General features: G+C 41.1%; 1 protein-coding gene across 1 annotated transcript; it reads left to right on the top strand.

Moving 5' to 3' along the window:
- The first annotated feature begins 276 nt into the window (after window positions 1-276).
- Window positions 277-16,658, top strand: si:ch211-140m22.7 (uncharacterized protein LOC570370 homolog). Its single transcript, XM_050048333.1, has 7 exons — window positions 277-435; window positions 679-745; window positions 3,192-3,297; window positions 7,739-8,776; window positions 10,323-10,386; window positions 14,109-14,233; window positions 16,348-16,658. Exons 2-7 carry the CDS (start codon window positions 701-703, stop codon window positions 16,377-16,379), a joined length of 1,410 nt encoding a protein of 469 aa, XP_049904290.1. The 5' UTR covers window positions 277-435; window positions 679-700; the 3' UTR covers window positions 16,380-16,658.
- Window positions 16,659-21,520: the final 4,862 nt, after the last annotated feature.

Below are 21,520 nucleotides of genomic sequence, written 5' to 3'. Positions count from 1 at the left end.
AGGGTTTTATTTATAAAACACATACAATTAGCTCTTCATATTATACAGAAACAGACTATACTGGAGTAGAGTGAGTTGTGTCGCTATAGCTGCCATTCATGACGCTAAAACCACTTCAATCTATCACATTTACTACGAAAAGTTGGCTATACGAGTAAATGGGCAGACCCCACGTCTTTACAGTTCCACACATTCACACATATGTGCTGAATATTAACTACATATAAGATATTCACAGACTGTAACATTAAACAGACAAATTTCTTAACGGACAACACCTGCAGGGTTTTGTCAGGAAGTGGGCGTTCACTGTCGCATTCATTCGTTACGTAAAAGGTGATAAACGCAGACTGATTCACGTCGATGTTGCAGTGAGCAGCTGCAGGACCACTGATCATCAGAAAAGAAGCATCAAATAGCCTTATTTCTCTAAAGGTAACAGCCAATATCGACGTTTATTGAATAACATTCACTTTCAATACATGCTGTTTTTTTATTTCGTTATGACAAGGCTGGATGGTTTGCTGCAATTATTTATTTTTTTTATTTATATTTTTTTGCGGTTCTGTTTTCTTGCATGATGCTAATACAGTATAACTAACTATAAGTAAAATATTTTTTGACGTCGTTATTATTGTCTTGGTTTATCGTTGTGTATTTATTTCCTCCCACTCCCAGCACAGGCAGGCTGTACGGAAAGATGGCGGCTTCCTTGCTGAGGATAGGACGATTGGGTTGTGTCAAGGTAATATAATGTCTAGGGTTAACATAAGCATAAACATAAACGTATTACTTAACTGTCGTGCCATTGTGGGAATTACTCTGTCAGCATTCTGTGATGGCTTGGACTGAGTTATCAGTTTGTCTGTGTCGTAACGTTACTCGTGGCTGCAGTTAGCTTAACGGAACAACGTCCCTGAAGATAGCATTGAGACCGCTTTAATGTTAAGTGCTTTAAATTTGTGCTTCTTTAAAATGAAATCATAATCTGGTAAACATGTGAATTAGGAAACTTGAAGCACAGACTGTGCCAGTTATTACAGACTGTTAGTAAGCTAACTGCACTCCTCAGCGGAGCAAGCAGGCACACAGGCCGGGCAGCTAAAGCTTCACTGAGGAATTTGACTTTCTGAGCGTAATGAGTGCTGACAAGGGAGATTTTCACAAGAAGCTAGTGAACATTGATCAGTGTAGAGTCACTGAGCACGGTTACATGCGCACAATAATCAGATAACTGGGAATAATCAGGTAATGGTAATAATCCGATTTGACACGTTTACGTGCACTTCAATAATCTGATAATCAGAAAAACCTAGTTTACATGATTCAGTCCTTCAGTTGGATTTCTCCCCAAGTACATGACAAAACTCAAACTTCCTGTTACAGTAGGTACTCAAATCCTTGAAAAACCTCGAAAAGTATGCAAGTCATATATTTGCAAAATAAAGCACTCATCATGCTGAACAGTTTATATTCTTACAGTACTGTTTGTTTTTATCATTAACAAATACATGTGAGAGCATTCTAATATGTAGTTTATCAATGTGGAGCCAATTTTACATACTTTGGGTAGATTCGGAGTAAAAGTACTGCAAAGTGCAATATATAGTGTATTGTATATAAACTTGTCACACAAAGTGCATAACATATAAGTAAGACAAAATAAAAGTGACAATTTAAACACTGAGAATATAAAAATATATTATTTTATGTAAAATCTTTATCTGAAAGGAAACAAAAGCTGTGATTTGTGCTAAAAGATTAACGTAGTGGAGTAGAAAGTACAATATTTCCCTCTAAAATGTATGGAGTGGGAGTATAAAACAGCAAAACCCGAAAGAAACCAGATTAAAGGGTATACATGCACCGAATAATCTGACTATTGGGGAAAAAGATAGATGCGTTTATCTGATTTCTCATAATCAGATAATGGCTTTTATCTGATAAAGCCTATCGGATTATGCTGTTTACATGACTACTTGAATAATCAGGTAACTCCAGAAATCACATAATGATCGGTTTATTAGTGTGCATGTAAACGCGCTCACTGATTACACTAGCAATTATTGCTGCATAAACATGGTACTGCACGTGTTACTGAGAAGAGTCTCTTTGGTGTTAAGACTGGATTTAAAGGGATAGTTACCTCCGCCAAGGAGGTTATGTTTTCGCCGGTGTTGGTCTGTTTGTCTGCAAAATAACTCAACGTTTTGAACGGATTTTGATGAAATTTTCAGGAAAGGTTGATAATGGGACAAGGAACAGATGATAAAATTTTGGTGGTGATCGGTTGAAGCGAAGTGGATAAAATAATAAAATTGCGGGAAATCCGAGCTGCTTGGCGGAGGTGTGTGCTTTCCGAGTGCTCGAGTTAAGATTTTTGGAAGTGGGGCTGTATGGGATACTTATCTAGAGTCACTATATTACAAACAGTAGATGTCCGTCAGCACGCTCTCAGTTGAAGCAGGCTGGCTACCATGGAGGCTAAGCAATGTACTGCTGTGGAGGGAAGTCAGCACCTAAAATATCCATATTAGTTTAAGTGTATACTCTATATTGAGAGTATTTTCACTGCTTTACCTTTCTGTCAAACAGCCCATTCCAACAGGAAAGCCATAAACAGCTTCAGTTCACCATCTTTGCTCTTGTTAAAACCCTCCAGATTCCATTGATTTAAAAACTGTAATTTTAGCATCTACTGTTGCTTTGATCAGTTAGTTAGTTAGTTAGTTAGTTAGTTTGTGTTATTTTGTGAATTTGGTGATTCCAAGCTAACTCTTTTAAATGCCAAAGTCAGACAATAAGACAAATAACAAAAGTTTTCTCAGTGGACTCTGGCTTTGAAGAGAGCAATATAATGGCTTCAATTTCACAATGGAAATCACTGTCTGACATTACAGTAGTATTCTGAATATAGTGTACTGATACAGATTTTTTTTTTAGGTGGCTAAAATATGACTTGTTGCTGCCCCCTCCCCAACTGTGCATTTCTTAGCTTGCTAGGTGCAGGTAAATGTTAAAAGCCAGAAAACCAAGCCCAGCCCAGTAGTCACTGTGTATTTGTATTGATCAACAACCGCATCAGTCCTGCAGACTTAATTTGTGCATTTTGAAAATACTCAAGTCACTGCTCCTTTTCAGTGTTGGAAAATGCTGAGTGTAATGTCATGCATGTGTGTGTGGTTTCTCAGTGTTTACAGGCTGAGAGCTGGAGTATTCTGAGAAGAGCACCTGCAGCTGTAGCCCTCAGCACAAAATCCGGGGGATCCAAGAAGTCTACAAAAAAGAACAACTTGGGTAGGTTTCAGAGAGTCACTGCGATTGTCACAACCAGTGGCTGAGCCTTTATCAGCTCTTGAATGAAGATTGATCTGTTCAAGGAAGACACATATCAGGTTTCAGTGTAGGTGAAACCTGCACTTTGAAGTTATTTTCCACAACAGTAGTCTTCAAAAACCTCAGACTTTGAGGGTCTGCACATTGCTGTTATTTGCTACTGTAGCATTGCTGTTTGTTTTTACACCATTTTGTGTTTGTTTGGATGAATTGTGTACAGTATGTTTCAGCCAAAGGCATAAACTTATGAAAAGTATCTAGTGCCATTAAACTTCCTATGGTATCTGTTTATCTGCCCCCTACTGTCTACAGCTGATCCGTCTCCTGTGTACACTGCTCCATTGTGTAGTCTGTCTGCAATTTCTCACTAGAATAAAGACACAGCGTTACAGACATAAAGCAGACCTAAGTCCTAACTGGTCTGCAGTTCTTGTTGCTGTTGTTGTTATTCTGATTTCATTTGAGGTCTGGTGTATCTTTCTACCTGCCTGGCATTATAGAGTCTTAACAGTTCCTTAAACCTGGCTTAACCTTTTGAACCTGATTGATGCAGTTAGCACAATTTCTTCTCAGAGTCGAAAGTCAGTCAAATCTCAATGCACAGATGTCTACACATACTGCTGAAATTGGTATTTCTTACTCTTTCAGATGAAAGTGGTATAACTATGTCCGCCAGGGACAAACATTTATAAATCTGCTTGAAAATCATGTGAAATTATATGCTTAATATACCTTTTTAGATCAGCCTCATAACCATAAAATTTTATTTTTTATTTAAAAAAAAATAAAAATTATATACTTTATTAATCCCCCTGAGGGGAAATTAAATTTTTTCACTCTTTTTGTCATTAACACACAGGTGCGAAAGACACACACATGCACAAACAGGACCCATCCATGCACAAGCTCATTCAGCAAGTGGAGAGATGTCAGAGTGAGGGGGCTCTCCACTTGCTGAATGAGCTTGTGCATGAATGGGTCCTGTTTGTGCTTGGCAGTGCCCAGGAGGTGAACTGGCACCATGCTACATATTTGGTCTGGACGGGGACTTGACAGGCGACCCTCCGGTTGCCAACCCAAGTCCCTATGGACTGAGCTACTGAATTGGGGGAAATTACTGTCAAGTTATAATTAATAATAAGGAATATTATATCATTAATAAATGTTATTATAATTTATATAATTATAATAACAAAGCAGATCTATATAGCAAATGTGATAGATCTTCACAGCTGCAGATAACCACCTATGTTTTGATCAGACATCACTCAATTCAGTGTTACAGCTGACCAGGCTTAAGAGTGATGTTTGAAAGTATTTCAACAACAACAACAAAAATGAATGGACAATGGTCACGCTTCGTACCATAGCTCATCTCTACAGTCTTAAGGCCTTTGCACACTGAGTCCAATTTTTTTTTTTTGTCTGAAATACAGTCTCACGTTGTGTCAGTCATGTTTGCACAAAACTTTTGTCCGTCATTAAAATATTCATAACAGAAGTCTGTTGGAGGAGAGTCAACTGGAAGTCCATTCATTCCTATTTGAATCCATAAGGGACAATTTTATTTTTCAATATGGGACAGGTGGCAACTCTGTCATCTATATTTCTCGGTGTGGCGCTGTCACATGACTTATCCTCAGTTTTGTAACCCTTACTTTTATCCAGACCTCTGCAGAAAAAAGGCAGCTGCACTTAAAAGTTTTTTTCCTGGGGAAAAAATAGCTTGTAACTTTGTGGACGCTACTACGCTAAAAGTGCTAAAACTTGAGGCAAAGTTGATGCAATATAAAGGGACTACAATTTTTAAAAGCACTAGAGGCAGTAGTGACATTTACACATAGAACACTACCAGGACATGATTATTAGCAGTAGCAGAAAATAGTTCAGTGCTTACATGTGTGTGTATTGATCATCCATTGTTTTAATTGATTTACTGAAAGATCTGTAAGTGGTCGGTTCTCTGATATGAAATGGAATCCCACTCTGCTCAGTTGAACCTCTGACAGGGTAAAAGCACTTTTCCTCAATGGAAAAGTACAATCTCCTCTTAAGAAACCCCTAGTGACATAATTAATGTTTGTTCTTCTGCTGATATAGGCTACAAGTGGTGGTTGAGCTAAGTCATGGGAGACTTTGTTTATCAAACACAAGTTTGCATGTTTTATTTAGTCATCCCAACTTAAAATCTGATATTTGGTCCTGTTTTTGTCACGGTAATGTACCAAGCATATATTCCAAACTACTTGATGGCGAAAAACACACAAAATTACCCTCTCCCCCATGGCTACAGGTAGTTTCTATCAGGTTTCCATCCGTCTCTTCCTTAAGTTGGATACTGGAGGCGTCATACGCATATTTATGAATCAGTGGACACCAGTCACATGCGTAAGTGGAAATGAGTAGTTTGACCAAAAAGCAGTGAATAAAATGTGGCGGCAGGACACATCCGTGACAAGACAGAGGAGTGGGGCTCACACAATAATGTCATAACTCAAATGCCAAACCGGTATGCAAGACAGGACAGGAAAAGAGTGGTTACAGCTACATAGGTAACTCCAGTGGAGAGAGGCATTTTGCAATGAATTAAATGATAAAAGGCATGGGAATCAGTGTGCAAGGGTCCGTGTGTAACATTTTTTTTCTGGATTTAAAAAAATGCATCCAAAACAAAGACTCGGTATGCAAAGGCCTTTAGAGTCTGTGCAGTGCAGAAAGGTAGGCTAACCCTAACCTCACCCACATTTTTGCTTGGCTGTTCATTTCCTATCCTGTTCTTACAAAAGGGTTTGTTTTGTTTTGTTTATTTGCGAGTACTTGGTGCTTGATAATAATGTAATGCAAGAACTTCAATATGGAAATTACCTAAAAAATGCTCATCACTAGTAGTGACATTGCCAAGGCTTAAAAGTACGGAAAGGCTTTGGACACTATATACATTAGAGAGCCATGAAAGAATTGAATTATTTAGTTGGAAAGCCAACATTGATTTGTTAAAACAATGGAGATGTGTTTTTCCTCTGCTGTCATCTGACTGTATGACCGCATTTCTTAAGAGTTTTCGAGGTTAGACCCAGGAATTCTCTACTACATGAAGTAGCCTAATTCTAAGAAAGTGGTAGCTGGTAATATTATGCAGAAACAATGTAGCAGAAAACAGCATTGTCCAGTACAAAGGTAGGTTTTAGCTTTTGACAGCGTTTGACATTATATTGTTTGGTGCACTGCTGTAGAGAATGTCACAGGAAAGGTCAGGAGTGGGATTCCAACTCACGTGACTCATGTCATGGTAAAAACACATAACATGCAGCAGCTGCTTGGTCATGGCAGCAGGCAGAGACGGCAGTGGTGTGTTTTTAAGTAAAAAAATAAAATAAAATACAAAAGCCTAAGCCTATTTAACCTGTTGCTGCTAGAATGAGCTGCTAGGATTTGGCATTTATGGCAGGTTTGTGTCCGTGTGTGTGTGTGTGTGTGTGTGTGTGTGTGTGTGTGTGTGTGTGTGTGTGTGTGTGTGTGTGTGTGTGTGTGTGTNTGTGTGTGTGTGTGTGTGTGTGTGTGTGTGTGTGTGTGTGTGTGTGTGTGTGTGTGTGTGTGTGTGTGTGTGTGTGTGTGTGTGCTGGGGTTATGAGGTGGACAACATTGCTGTTGGATTACTGATGAATAAAATTGTACTTTCAGGTCAGTCTCTATTTTGATGAACAAATAAACCACCTCTAGACTGTCTCAGTTGTCTTTAAGTATGTTTTTATCTAGTCCTTTTGCCAGGGAGTAAACAGTACACGTACAAAACTAAGTATAATGTCAAACTGACAAACAATCCTTCCAACAGCCTAGTTATACCCAAGAACCCAAGGTCACAGGGGCTTGACTCTTCTTTGCTATCTAAACTATAGAATCTCTATCCAGCATATTTTAAGGAATTGAGACACACCAATGTCTTTATCATTTTCACCTCCTGGCTTTCCTTCTACAGGTTTAAAAAAAATACTTGACTTACTAACTGTCCCATCAGCTGACCAGTGTTAATACATTTAGGTCCTTTTGATTACAACACAGAACATTTATCGCAGTATAAAGCTGTTGTGGTCAATACCACAGTTGTCATTCTTTTCTGTTACGAGTTTTCTTGAAGCTTTTCTATAATACATTTGCTGTATCCCTTTGGCTAACTCACAGGCACGTAATTTATTTATTTTATTTTTTGTTAAAGGTCTTTAAGTGTGTGTGTGTGTGTGTGTGTGTAAAGAAAAAAAAAACAAAAAACTTTAAGTCTTTTTCTGTGTAAAATGTTGGGATTTTTTTAAATGTGGGTTTACAATGGACATTTTGTCATTCAGCCATATACATATGTTAAAATAAATAATGCATTTTGTCTGCTTGCCCTCCTTCTTTGTCCTAGACAAAGACCAGGCTAAAACATACTTCGATGTAGAAAAACTTGTCCAGCACAAGTCATATGAGTTTCCCAAGAAAGGAGTTTCTACAGCAGCAGAAGCTGCAGCCAAACCAGCTGCAGAGCCTACACCCTCTGCTGCTGCACCTGAGTCTGCTGCAACCACCCCTGTGGTAGAAGCTGCTGCCCCAGCAGCTGAAGCCACACCTATGGTTGAAGCAGTCGCAGAAGCTCCACCTGTTGTTGAGGCTGTTGCTGAAGCTGTGGTTGAAGCTGTTGCGGAAGCTGCACCTATAGTTGAGGCTGTCGCTGAAGCAGTTGCTGAAGCTGCACCAGTGGTTGAAGCTGTGGCTGAAGTGGTTGCTGAAGCTGCACCAGTGGTTGAAGCTGTGGCTGAAGTGGTTGCCGAAGCTGTACCAGTGGTTGAAGTTGTTGATGAAGCTGCAGCATCTGTAGTTGAAGCTGCTGCTCCTGCACCTGAAGCTCCTGTTGAAGCTGCTGCCCCTGCAGCTGAAACTGCTGCCCCAGTTGGTGAAGCTCCTGTTGAAGCTGCTGCAGCACCAGAAGCTGCAGCTGAAGCCCCTGCTGTTGATGATGCACCAGCCCCTGAAGCTGCTTTAGCAGAACCTTTTGTTGAGGCAGCCCCTGAAGCCACAGCTGCAGAGGCTGCATCTGCTGAAGTTCCTGTCGAAGCAGCCCCCGAATCCCCTGCTGTAGAAGCTGCACCTGAAGTTGTCCCTGTAGAAGCTGCTGCAGAGCCTGTGGCTGAAGCTGCCCCAGAGCCTGCAGCTGCTGAAGTTGTCCCAGTAGAAGTGGCCCCAGAACCTGGAACTGCCCCTGTAGAAGTTACTGCAGAGCCTGTAGAAGTTGAAGCTGAACCTGTAGAAGCTGCTGCAGAGCCTGTAGAAGCTGAAGCAACAGCTGAAGTTTTTGCCCCTGTGGAGAGCCCCGAGAAGCTGGTGTTCCCTGCTCCAGTTGTAGCTGCAGCTGCAGGAGAGGAGCTGCAGGCGGATGCCCCAGCTGAGCCAGTTGAACCGTTTGAGGGTACACACTACAACACCCCCCTCCCCCACAATCCTTCTCTTTTCCTCTGTGGACCCTGCAATCTACCAGCAGTCATTTTCATCGCCATTTATATGAGTATACAGTAGTCGTTTGTGATGAGTGTAAGGATAAATTGTAAAGATACCTAACATCACAAACACACTTTTTGTTGTACACTTGCACAGGTTGTTTCTAATAGTCCCTTGTGTTACTTGATCCATTTTAGCTTACAATATCTTCCCTTCTTCATGACATATCCACCAAGCCATGTTACAGCCCTATCCTGCCCCTGCTGGGTCATCTTTCATGTAGCTGTAGTTGAACTCAATGTGTTTGTGCTGCTTTAGTCATCTTGCATATGATGCATGTCTTAACTGCACAGATGTTTCCCTTTTGGTGTGGTTTATTTCCAAACACCTTTTTTCTACTTCTTTTATTTCCCTCAAGTTTTTTTGTTTTTTACTTACTAATGTCTGCCTGCTTACTGCACTAATTTCTTTTGTTTTCAAGAATATCTTTCCACCTTCCTGCATAAGTTACTATTCTGTTCTTCACACTTTTTTAGTCACTGCTTTTTTTGTTCTAATCCAAGTTACAGATTGTTTGGCTTCAAGAACCCCAGTCTTCTTTCTTAAGATGTTTCAACATGATAGGAAAAATAATTCTCAGCACTGTCCATCTTCCAGTTTTGTGTCAAAGTTTTTATAGTACTGTTCTACTTGATTTTGTATTGGGGACTGTTAAACTAAAGATAATGTTAAAGGTACTCTTTCCATTGGTGAAGGAGAAGGTTGCAGCGGTAACCTGATTTTTATTTTTATTTTTTATATCCTAAACTTTTTTGTTCCTCCTCCTCTGTCCCTCACACTTCTCATACTTGGTTGGATGGTAAAAGTAATATGTAATCAATCCCTACATGTGTAATCCTATTGGTGTATTTTGTAATGGATAATGTGTAAATGTAACTTTTCTTTCATGGTAAAAGCACTTGGTGAGATTGCACCCTGGTTGCTGTGTATGGAGTCAGAGTTGAAGATTTTGAATTTGTTGTTTGGACTTCACTGTTAGATGTCTTGTTGGATTAGACTTTAGGCAACCTATACCTTACAGCAGGTCTGTAAGTGTGTAGCTTAGCATAACCTATCACAGCAACCTTTAACCCGTCAACTGACCTGACCTTTCACACGTTCTTTCCTATCTGACTCCTGTAGCTGTCTACTCTGTCCACCACTCCCAGGTGCTGTTATGTGCATGAGGGTTACGGTTAAAACTGGATTGGTTGTTACTTATTTGTTCTAGCCAAATGGGCAGATGATATCCAAAAGCATGATTCTGGTTTGAGTATTTTTATGTGAAGAGAAACTCATTTTAGTGTTTTTTTTTTTTTTGTTTTTGTTTTTTTTTTCTCCTTGTGACTCTCAGCTCAAATGGACCCAATTCAGAAGCTCTTCTTGGACTCCATACGCGAGTACTCCACAAAAAGCCGTAAGTCTTANNNTTTTTTTTTTTTTTGTTTTTGTTTTTTTTTTCTCCTTGTGACTCTCAGCTCAAATGGACCCAATTCAGAAGCTCTTCTTGGACTCCATACGCGAGTACTCCACAAAAAGCCAGTAAGTCTCATTACCTCAACCAAGCAGGTCAGAATTTCATCCCTGTTTGTTTTTTAGTTCTCTCAACTTCATGGGGCTGTGACTCTGTCATTGACTTAACTGGGCTTAGAGTAGGTTCAGCAAACCCTGCTGCAGCAGAGCTGTAAACGTGCTAAATTACTAAAATGTGCAATGCAAGTTACCTTATTAAGGTTTGTCTCGCACGGTGATTCAAATGAAGGTTGGTAATCATTGATGTTCAGCATTTGAAAGTTATTAAGGGAATAGGCTTCAGCTGTCAGATTTTCAGGTAGCGCCCCTCACCTTGGGCTTTTGATCAGCAGCTGAGGATGTGCTCCAGGGTCCATCTCTAGTGACTCCATCTTCCCCCAGCAAAACAAGGTGGATGGGCTTGGTAAAATGACATGGATAGCGTGGATTAATTTTATTCAGTGGGGCTCAGCTTTCCAATACTGTGCCCATGAGACTTTGCGCTCCATGTTCCTATCTTGTCCAGGCTCCCTGCTGCCCAATTCCAAACATCCTGCTGTCTTGGTCCTTGACTGATGCTCGCTCCTCATCCTGAATTGGCGCCTTTGTGTCCTTTGCCTGCACCTTGTTGTAGCAAGGTGTTGGGCTGCTACCCAGGCCAGCCCTTCAATGAGAACCAGCCACAACTCGGCCCTGGGCAGAGTGACTGTCCGCTATTGACCAATCAACGGACTGAAGTGTTCGCAGCTCCACCTTTTTTAGTAACAGATGTGTGTGCTAGGTACCCCAACAGAAGGGGTACCAAAAATGGGGACGGTACGAAACGGTTCCATTTTTACCATCCACAACGTTTCACAGTGGAAACGGAAAAGGCACGTACCGAACTGAACTGTACCGTACCACACCGCTCTGTGGAAAGTGGGCTATAAAGGCCTTGACAGGCAGCTAAAGGGCATTGGTGGTAGGCCCTCTGCACTGAACCTCAGCACACTTCACCAGCATGTTCATGGTCAGCATGAAAAGCATTACTGAAATGGTATATCAAGAAATTATTCCCTTCGCTTGAGCTTGTGCCACTCTGACGTCGTAGACCTAACAGAAGCCCCTTTTACACTGCCAGATTTTCTGCAAATGTTGGGCCGTTTTGCCAGCAAGCTGCGAGCGTTTAGACACACAGAACCAGATTGGCGAGTTGATCCGACGTGCCCAATTTTCTGCCTTGTAGGGTAGTCATATTGGCAGAACGCTTTTAGTTTAAAAAGACTGAGGAAGACTTGTGGGAGGAGCTGTTGATGACGCCGCACCTGCGAGCCACTGTCTTCAGTAGCCCCTCCGGTTGCGGAAGGCCGCCTCGGTCTGTTTAAACTAAAAGGGTTTTGCACAATTCCTAACTAAAAGGGCTAGAGATTCTCAGACTGAAGCTGTTGTACTAGTCCGAAATGGGGTCCCTAAACTCACCAACAATATGGTGCTGGTTCAGTGCCTCTTCAACCAGCTTGTGGGGTATGGATCCACAGGCACTTGCAAGGTCCAGCCACAACACCAACAGGTACCCCTTGTTCCAGGCTTCTCTTGTCAGCTGGGAGACCTTGCCTGTGTGCCCCAGACAGCCCAGTACCTTCAGGATACCTCCTTTCTGGACTGAGGTATCAATGTAGGAGTTCCTCAGGAGTTAGTCTGACAGGGGCCTTGCAACAGTGCTTAAGAAAATCTATCCCTCAGCACTGAGCAGCGAGATGGTTCTGAACTGATCAAGGCTCTTCAACTCTTCCTTCTTTTGAATCCACACCATTTCCACGTCCCTCCACTGATGACCTACCTAGCCCGGCCTCCAGATCCCCTTAAGAATCCTCCAGTGCCTGTAAAGAAACCTTGGGCAGTTCTTGTATACACTGTAAGGTACCCCACTTGGTCCTGGGGCTGAGCTTGTTCTTGTATCCTTTACCACCTTTTGGACTTCCTTCCAGCCAGGCTCCTCCCTGTTGAAGTCCAGAGTTGGTGCTGGTGGGTTAATCAAGGACTTACAGTGACCCAGATCTTGCTTCCTGGATTCATTGCTGAAGGTGTCCCTGAGGTTGATCGCAGCTTTAGAGCAGGTGAGTGGGCAGCTGCGCCTTTGCCCTAACTGCTGTTTTGTAAATCCAAAAGAGTTAATTAGAAAGGCTGTTCACCTCCTGACCCTCTCCTTCCTCCGGCTCATATGCTACTCAGCCCACCTCAAGGTTGCCAGCTCTTACTAGAGAATACTGTCCTGTGAAGTGTTCCGTCACCTCCTCCATTGCCTCCTTGAACCTCAGTTCCTGCATAAGTTGGTGGATCTCACTCACTCTGTTGTTCATGGTGTAGGGGAGTTTTGCTGCTCTCTTCTCCAGTCCAAACCTCTCATCTGCTAGGCTGAAATTGATGGTGGTCATTGTCTTGCTCAGCATCACCCTTGGCAGTTGCATCCAAGATGAAATCGGCATTGTCATCAAACTGCAGCCACTCCTTCTCCTTGTCCACTTGATCCAACAGTGTTTTGTTGTTCTGCCCAGAGCTGGGGCTAATGTCACCAGGAGGTTTCGGGCACTGTGGGGTGACTTTGGGCCTGGCTCCTCCTGTGTCACACCAGGGGAAGTTCCTGAGCATTGTGACACTTGCACAGTCTGCACAAGTCATCTTGGCCTGGTAACCTTGAGGCCATTTGGGTTCTTACCTCAATTGCATCCCCTAGTTTTTGCATTTCCATTGCCATGTGTCCATCTAGATGGGATTCTCAAGATACCATAGGCTTTGATACACACTTTCCAAAGCCCAAATTGAAATTTAGTCTTTTAAAGGATAGATTAAAGTATCTGAGCCCAGTTTGTGCTACAGGATTTTAGTCTGGAAAACATGAGAAATGATGGATGATGACACAAGATGCCCCTTTACACAATTACTGAAACTTGTAAACAACTACTTCAACTTACTAAACTAAAATAAATGAAGAGTGATTCTGCATTTGCCTTATGTGTGTTCCATCAAAGTTATTTAAAAAATCTGAAATGTGCTGATTTGTACTGATTAGGGATGTCAATTTTGGTTCATTTTGCTTTCAATTGCCTGACAATCATTAACTGATAACTATGGGTGTGCCATATCATCTTGTTCATGATGATAATAAATGAAAATAAATAATTTTTTAATATATGAAAAATTCATATCGTGATACTTGTGATATTTCGGCTTATTGACATCATACTGTTACCCACGGCAACAACAAGCATGGCCAAAGCGTAATTATTATAATTACTCCACGGTGGTTCCAAATAGAGGAGAAGCTCCAGTAGTGTGGAATAAACTGGCGTCGTTAGGCCTGGGCATCCTGAATGTTTTTTAAACAGCCCCGGACTTGTCAGACTCTTTTAGTGAGTTACCAAAAGTTTCCCTCCTTGCAGAGGGAACAGCGACTCCACCGGCAGTAGCACAGCATCTCTCCCTCTCTTCTCTGGCCACACACACGGTACTTGGTGTTGTAATGTAAACCTATGTGATGCTTGCGCCTTGAGAAAAAATTCCAGCCATCCATCCATCCATCCATCCAAAAAGTGAAACTCATATTATATACATTCATTACACACAGATTGATATATTTCAAGGGTTTATTTCTTTTAATTTTGATGATTATAGCTGACCCATTAATGGAAACCCAAAATTCAGTATCAGAATATTAGAATATTGTGGAAAAGTTCAGCTGATACATGATATTGATCTTTGCCCTCCTCCTGTAGGGCTACTGGGGGGCTAGTCGATGCAGGTTCAGAGTATGAAAAGGCCTTGGCTGAGGAGGTAGCAAAACTTCAGAGACTCTATGGTGGTGGAGACCTCACATCTTTTCCAGAGTTCAAATTCACAGGTGAGTCAACTATTGGTCAACCATTACAACTTGTAGCTGTGTTGTGAACCGCAATACTCTGATTGTTGTGTGTGGTATAGTTCCTGCTATAATCAAAAAGTTTTTTTTCATGCTGAAATTGCAAAAACTTAATGTATTTTATGATAAATGTTTGCCTATATCTGCAAGGTCTTTGTTTTCAGTTATGTTTGTGATGTGTCAGCAGCAGGGCCACAGCTTGTTTATTCTTTTCTGCATTTTAAAGTCATAAGAGCAACTCAGATCGATGTCACAAACTAAGGATGTGCCACTGCTCTCAAATACTTTTTTCTATTGACATTTTAGTGCTGAGATTAATCTCACATTCATCACATAATCTGACATCACTCCCGTTGATACTGCAGGGTCTGACACAAATGGCAACCAAAATTTTATTAGACCCATCTCACACAGTGCAGGGTTCAGTGTTCATGTTTATCACTCACCCGACTGGGCAAGTGGGTCAGAAATCTACTGCCCAAAGTCAATTTTTACTTGTCCCTATACAAATTGTTTTATTTATTAGTGGTTATTAAATAACAACAAAGACTAAAGACTAAACGACACTTGTTATGGCACTCCTACTTTGTTTTTTCATAAACTTGACAAACAACCCTAATTTATCCGCCTTGTTTTCAAGCTTGCGGCAAACTGCACAACACATAGTTGGAGTTTTACCCACATCATCTAATGCCTCCCAACTAACCTCCTGTTTTGAGGATAATTGAAAACTCACTTTCGTTTAAGCTCATTAGCTTTGTCTTTACTCGCCACCATGTCTTCACAAGTGCCCGATTGGTGTGCATGTGCAACTCATAATAGAGATACAATAAAGCGAGATGGCTCCCTCCTTAGCTACTTCCACCATCAGCTCTGGAAAGAACAATGTGTTAAATTATTTTTTTATTATTGTTTTTTACCATTTGCCCGGTTGGGCAAGTGAGTTGCTAGATATCAGGGTTTCCCACATATTCCTTTATTTGTGGCAGCCCACCATGATTAAAACATCTACAGCCACAATTCAGTTTTCTACTTTTGGAGCTGGACCGTTCATTAGAAGTGCTGTTGGAATATATAAACCGTTCGGTTATTCATTGCATCAACATTCTTGGTCCTCTGGTGCTCTTGTCACAGCAGAAAGTGAAAGTGAAACTTAAGCGTATCTGTCTTGTCTTTACTGTGGCTGTTCTCACCACGATTCCCCCGAAAAATACACCATTTGAAGCTGACAGAATGAAAGCAATTATCATGGCGTTATCATGTGAATAGTGGGGGGAGGTAATCACCTAGCACTCCATCTCTGCTGTAAATGATTAATTTAAAAACTTTGTTTTATCTAAATCACGTTATTTTAAAAATCTCATAATTTGGCAGTGGACACATTGGAAAGTATAAATTCTGAGGTTTTTTTCATGCTTGTAAAATAAAAATGTCATTTATTTGGATTAATGTCTCCAGGAGTTTTTATCAAAGTACTGCTGGCGCAAGTTTCATTGAAGAGATCTCGCCTTCACCTCCAGCAAATTGTGTGCAAAGCATTATGGGGATTTTTTACCTGCTGAGGATACGCACATGCATCCTTGGAATTTCTCTGAAAGAAGGACTCAGTCCTTCGGAAGGATCCTTGACATTGGATCAGTCCATTGACAGGGTTCGATGACATAGCCCCCCTTGAAATTTGGCCATTTTAGGATCCTTCCTTGAATTTGAGGAACACCTACTGGCAAGGAAAAAAATATGCAAAGTTAGTGGGATCCCCCCATCAGCAAACCAACACACAAAGATTCTAATAATATGGGAAACCCTGGATATACTAATCTGATAAGGCTAAACGGTAAGGATTGCTCAATGGCCTGGGGCAACAGGCCATTGAGCAATCCTTACTGTTTAGCCTTGTAACATTTTTGTTGCACAGTCTAAATGTTAGCTTGGTCTGTGTCTTGATTTGTCCAATAATTTGTGTTTTGAACAGCTCCTACCTACTGTCATTTATTGTGGATATAGAGGTTTAATCTTAGTATTTTTAGTGATGCCTGACGAAATTTGAGTACATAATCAAACATACACTGAGCTAATGTCTGTGCTTTGTTTTTCAGAGCCAAAGTTTGATGAAGTTTCCCAGAAGTGAACATCAGCACTTTGTAATTTAATTTTTCTAATGTCGCCTTTTTCCTGTACATCTTTGTGTTGACAGACTGCTCAATGTCAAGAGTTACAAAAAGCCATTGCCGCTGGCTTTGTATTTGAGAATAAAGCTGTTTCAGTAGCTAGATATTTTATGGGAATGGGCCAGAAGCATCAGATGTACATTTTTGGCAGACAATGAACTCAGAGCTGTAAAATAAGCTTTGTTTAGATTGATCCATGGCTCAGTTGAATGTGAATAAAAACAAGATATTACAGTTAACATTGCTGTATGCACATCTCTTTCTGCTGCTGTCAGGGAATGTGGGACATTGTCATTTTATATTCCTCAGAGAAATGGTCCATATTGACATGATGGCATCACACATTTGCTGCAGATTTGTAGGCTGCACATCCATGATGCCAATCTCCCGTTCTACCATATCCCAAAGGTGCTCTATTGGATTGAGATCTGGTGACTGCGGAGGCCATTGGAGTACAGTGAACTCATTGTCATGTTCAAGAAACCAGTTTGAGGTGATTTGAGCTTTGTGACATGGTGCATTATCCTGCAGAAGATGGGTACACTGTGGTCATAAAGGGATGAACACAGTCAGCAACAATACTAAGGCTGTGGAGTTACAACAATGCTCAGTTGGAACTAAAGGGCCCAAAGTGTGCCAAGATAATATCCCCCACACCATTATACCACCACCTTCAGCCTGAACTGTTGATACAAAGTCAATGCTTTCATGTTGTTTATGCCAGATTCTGACCCCACCATCTGATTTGCGGCAGCAGAAATTGAGACTTATCAAACCAGGCAACGTTTTTCCAGTCTTCTATTGTCCTGTTTAGGTGAGCCTGTGCCCACTGTAGCCTCAGTCTCCTGTTCTTAGCTGACCAGAGTGAAACCCACTGTGGTTTTCTGCTGCTGTAGTCCATCCACTTCAAGGTTCCACATATTTTCTCTTCAAAGATGCTCCTCCGCAGAGCATTGTTGTAACATCTGGTTATTTGAATAATTGTTGCATTCCTGTCAACTTAATCCAGTTTGGCCATTCTCATCTGACCCTTTGCCATCATCATGTCAACAAGGCATTTTTGCTGCCTACTGAGTTTTTTCTATGTTTTTGTACCATTCCCTGTAAACCCTAAAGATGGCTGTGCTAAGAAATCCCAGAAGATCAGCAGGTTCTGAGGTACTCAAACTAGCACCAACAACCATGCCACGTTTAAAGTCACTTCAAGTAATACTTCACCTGCAAACTGACCATGTGTATATCAATTACTCACTCCTGTTCCCTTGAATTTATGAAGGAACTTTTTCTTGCATGCCTCCAAGTGAATGGAGAATCCAAAAAAGGCAAACGTTCTTTCCAAATTTAAGTAATTGGGGGCTGCGTTTAAAACAAAGTTATCAAAACGTGTTCACAAACTGTCACACAACACATGCAGTATAATGCAAGTCCTATTTATCAACCCGTATGCTCAGTCATTCCCAAACACATGCATTTTAGCTAAAATGTTAACAATATCAAACACTTACACCCACGAGCAGTGTGTGTGTGTGTGTGTGAGAAGACTTCAGATGCATCCGGCTGTACATGAGACTGTTTATACTGACGTGTTTGAAATTGTAAAGTTTTTGTGATGATGCATGTGTTTGGGAAACTGAGTATTTGACTGGGTAAATGAGATTTGGATTGTACTGCACAAGTTGGCTGAGAGTTTGTTAACAGACCTTTTGATATAGGCTAGGTTGCTGTTGTTAAACGTGATCCCGTTTACTTCAATTCATAAAGAATGTTTGCCTTTTTGTATTCTCGGTGAACCTTGGGGGCATGAGAGACAACCAAAAGTTTCTTCATAAACTCAAGGCAACGTGGGAAGTAACTCATATACAAAGGGTCATTTTGCAGGTGAAGTATTCCTTTAAATCACATTTTCCCCCACTCTGAAGTGCAGCACACACCGCCGCCGGCGCGGCGCTGTGGCCGTCAAGGGCCGCCCCCCAACACACACTGGCAGCGGCGCGCAGCGGCACCGTCAACATGTATTTCCCACCCCAGCCCGCTAGGTGGCTGTACCTACACTAGTTGCCAACGGTTGCCAACTGCTAGTAACAGAAGAAGAAGAAGAGGAAAAACTTTGAGGCAACAACAACTTGAATTTCACGGGTGAGTTTCTTATCAAAGTCGTCTTATTAAAAATTTAAAACAACCGGAGTTAATTCTGCGAGACGAGACGTACATAAAAGGCTTTTCTCGCAGTGCCGCCATGAGCGCTGGCCGCGCTGGAAACAGAACAGTGGGCCAGGGCCACACCGCCCGCGGAAGCGCCGCGAATAGCCTCGAAGCGCCGAGAAGTGAAGGCAGTTTCCTTTCGGCGCCCATGTTAACCGACTGTGTCATCTACACTGGCCGCGCCGTGCCGGGAAGCTCCGCGGCAGGCTCTCGATTTGCAGCGATCAGTTCGGCGTCTGGTCTATTTTCTGCGCGAGCCGCGAGCGAATGTGTCAAGCCAGGCAGTGAAAAATAACAGCTGGGAGCAGAATCGCTTGTCGACGGCGTGGAGAAATGCGCGTCTGATGTGAACGGAGGTTCTCCGGCGCGCGCGAGAATTTCGGTGCGCTGCGCTTCGCAGGCAGTGTGGCCCAAGCAGAGCGGCGCGCAAATAAAATAATCCCAATTAAAGATTACATGAAATCATAAAGGGCAGGAGAAAAAACAAAATATACAATATGTTTCTGGTAGGCCAACACAAAATCATTTTAAAAACATAGAAACAAAGAAAATAATTCTAGAGTCTTTATGGCTTTCTTGTTTTCAGATTGAGTAATTGTATTAATGTATTGTTTGATTTCCTTTTCAAGACGGTAAGTACATGGTATTTGATTACTGAATTTCCGGTTATGGATATGAGCTTTGGCTAAAAATAATATTAAATTAATTATGTAATATTGGTCTATTTGGGGGGATGGGACTGAAAAGAAGCCAAACAATACATTTCGATACTCCAAAGCAAAATTGTTGTCAATATGCTGACGGATGAAGGTAGTGACATTATTCCAAAAAATCTGCAGGTGGGGACATGACCAGAAGAGGTGGTAAAGATCTTCTGGAGCCTGTTTACAGAAGGAGCAGAATTCGTTTATGTCTTTTTTATATCTTTGCATAAATAGATTGGAGGGATAGATTCGGTGGATGAGTTTGAGGGATACTTCTTTGGTTTTATTTGTGATGAAATATTTACAAGGGAGGGACCATATGTTTTTCCAAATCAGGTTTGTGAATATATTGTTCCAGTATGATACGGCATTGGGGGTACTGATGATTTCTTTTTGGAATAGTGCACGTACAGTACGGTTATTGTTCTTTTTCACTGAGAAGCAGATTCGACCGACTTCTGTCTGCACAGGCTCCAGAGGTAATGGGTCAGTTTCAGGTAATGTGACATTCTTAAACAACATAATTACACCAGAGGGTATTGCATCAAATACTATTGCGTATTCTTTCGGAGGAATAGGAAATGTGTATTTATTTAAGAATTCTGAGTATGATAACAATGTGCCGTTTGGTCTGAGAAGCTGACTGACTAAAGTTATGCCATGGGTGAACCAGTTCTCTATAAAAAGTGATCTGTGTTTGTACAGTATGTCCCTGTTGTTCCAAATATAATATCTATGGGGGGTGAAGTTATGTTTATAAACCAGAGACCAGGAAAGAAGTATCTGTTTATGAAAGTTGGCTAGTTTTGTGGGGAGTTTTTCAATATTGTAGGAGCAGAGTAACAAAAAATTAAGGCCACCAACTTTGGAAAATATGTAGTTGGGAATGAAGTTCCAGATTGATGTTGGGTTTCTAATGAATTGTCTGATCCAGTTGATTTTGAATGTATTATTCAGGGTGGAAAAATCAAGAAAATTAAATCCTCCATTTTCATGGGAATTCATTAAAGTTGATTTTTTTATATAATGAATTTTGTTTTTCCACACAAAGTTATATAGAATTTTGTCAATTGCTGCAGTGGTCTGTTTATTTACATCCAAAGGTATTGCTGTATAGGTGAGCCGAGATAAGCCCTCTGCTTTAGATAAAAGAATTCTGCCCTGAAGGGACAGATCTCTCTGGAGCCAAGAGTTGAATTTTTTGTGTGTTTTTTCTATGATGTGGTTAAAGTTCATAGGGCACCTGTTGCTTGTGTTTTTGTTGATGGTGATTCCCAAATAGGTGACAGACTCTTTTACAGGTATGTTGGCGATGGATGTACTATTACAGGTTTTGAGTGGGAGCAGTTCACACTTACTAAGATTCAGGTAAAGTCTGGATGCTCTGGAAAAAACTGAAATTCGGTTAACAGCAACTGAAATTTGTGAGGCATTTTTTAGAAATAAGGAAGTGTCATCTGCCAGTTGGCTGATTACGATTTCCCTGTCTGCTATAGATATCCCTTTGATGGGGCTCTGGATTTCCCTGTCTGCTATAGATATCCCTTTGATGGGGCTCTGCTTAATAAAGTCAGAGAGCAATTGCGCACATATCAGAAATAAATATGGTGACACAGGACAACCCTGCCTGATTCCACAACCTAAATCAAAACATGGAGAAGTACCTGTGTGCATTTTAATTGAACAATTCGCTTTCTTATACATGGTTTCTATTGCGGAACAAAAGTATTTACCAAGGCCAAATTTCTGTAGTGCCTGGAACGTGAATTTGTGTTCAATGGTAAAAATAAAATAAAGCTGTCATCAGGGCAGTATTCAGCATAATCAATGAGATCCAGAACAAGTCTTATGTTGTTAGATATATGTCTGTCCTTCATGAATCCTGTTTGTGTTTCATCAATAATGTCATCCAGTACTGCTTTAAGTCTTTTGGCAAAGATTCCAGCTAAGATTTTATAATCATTATTGAGGAGACAGATTGGTCTCCAGTTATCAATGCGGAGTGAGTCCTTATTAGGTTTAGGGATAAGTGTTAGAAGCCCTTGATATAAGGTAGGAGGAAGAGTCTGGTTATGGATACTTTCTGTGAATACACCATGGAGGAAGGGGGCAAGTTTATCACAAAATGTTATGTAGAATTCAGATGTCAAGCCATCAGTTTCAGGAGATTTATTTAATTTAAGTTGCTGGATGAC

Source organism: Epinephelus moara, chromosome 7, assembly GCF_006386435.1.
Source record: "Epinephelus moara isolate mb chromosome 7, YSFRI_EMoa_1.0, whole genome shotgun sequence".
Lineage (NCBI taxonomy): Eukaryota > Metazoa > Chordata > Actinopteri > Perciformes > Serranidae > Epinephelus > Epinephelus moara.
The sequence above is the reverse complement of the archived record's forward strand: the minus strand, read 5'-3'. Positions and strand labels throughout refer to the sequence as shown.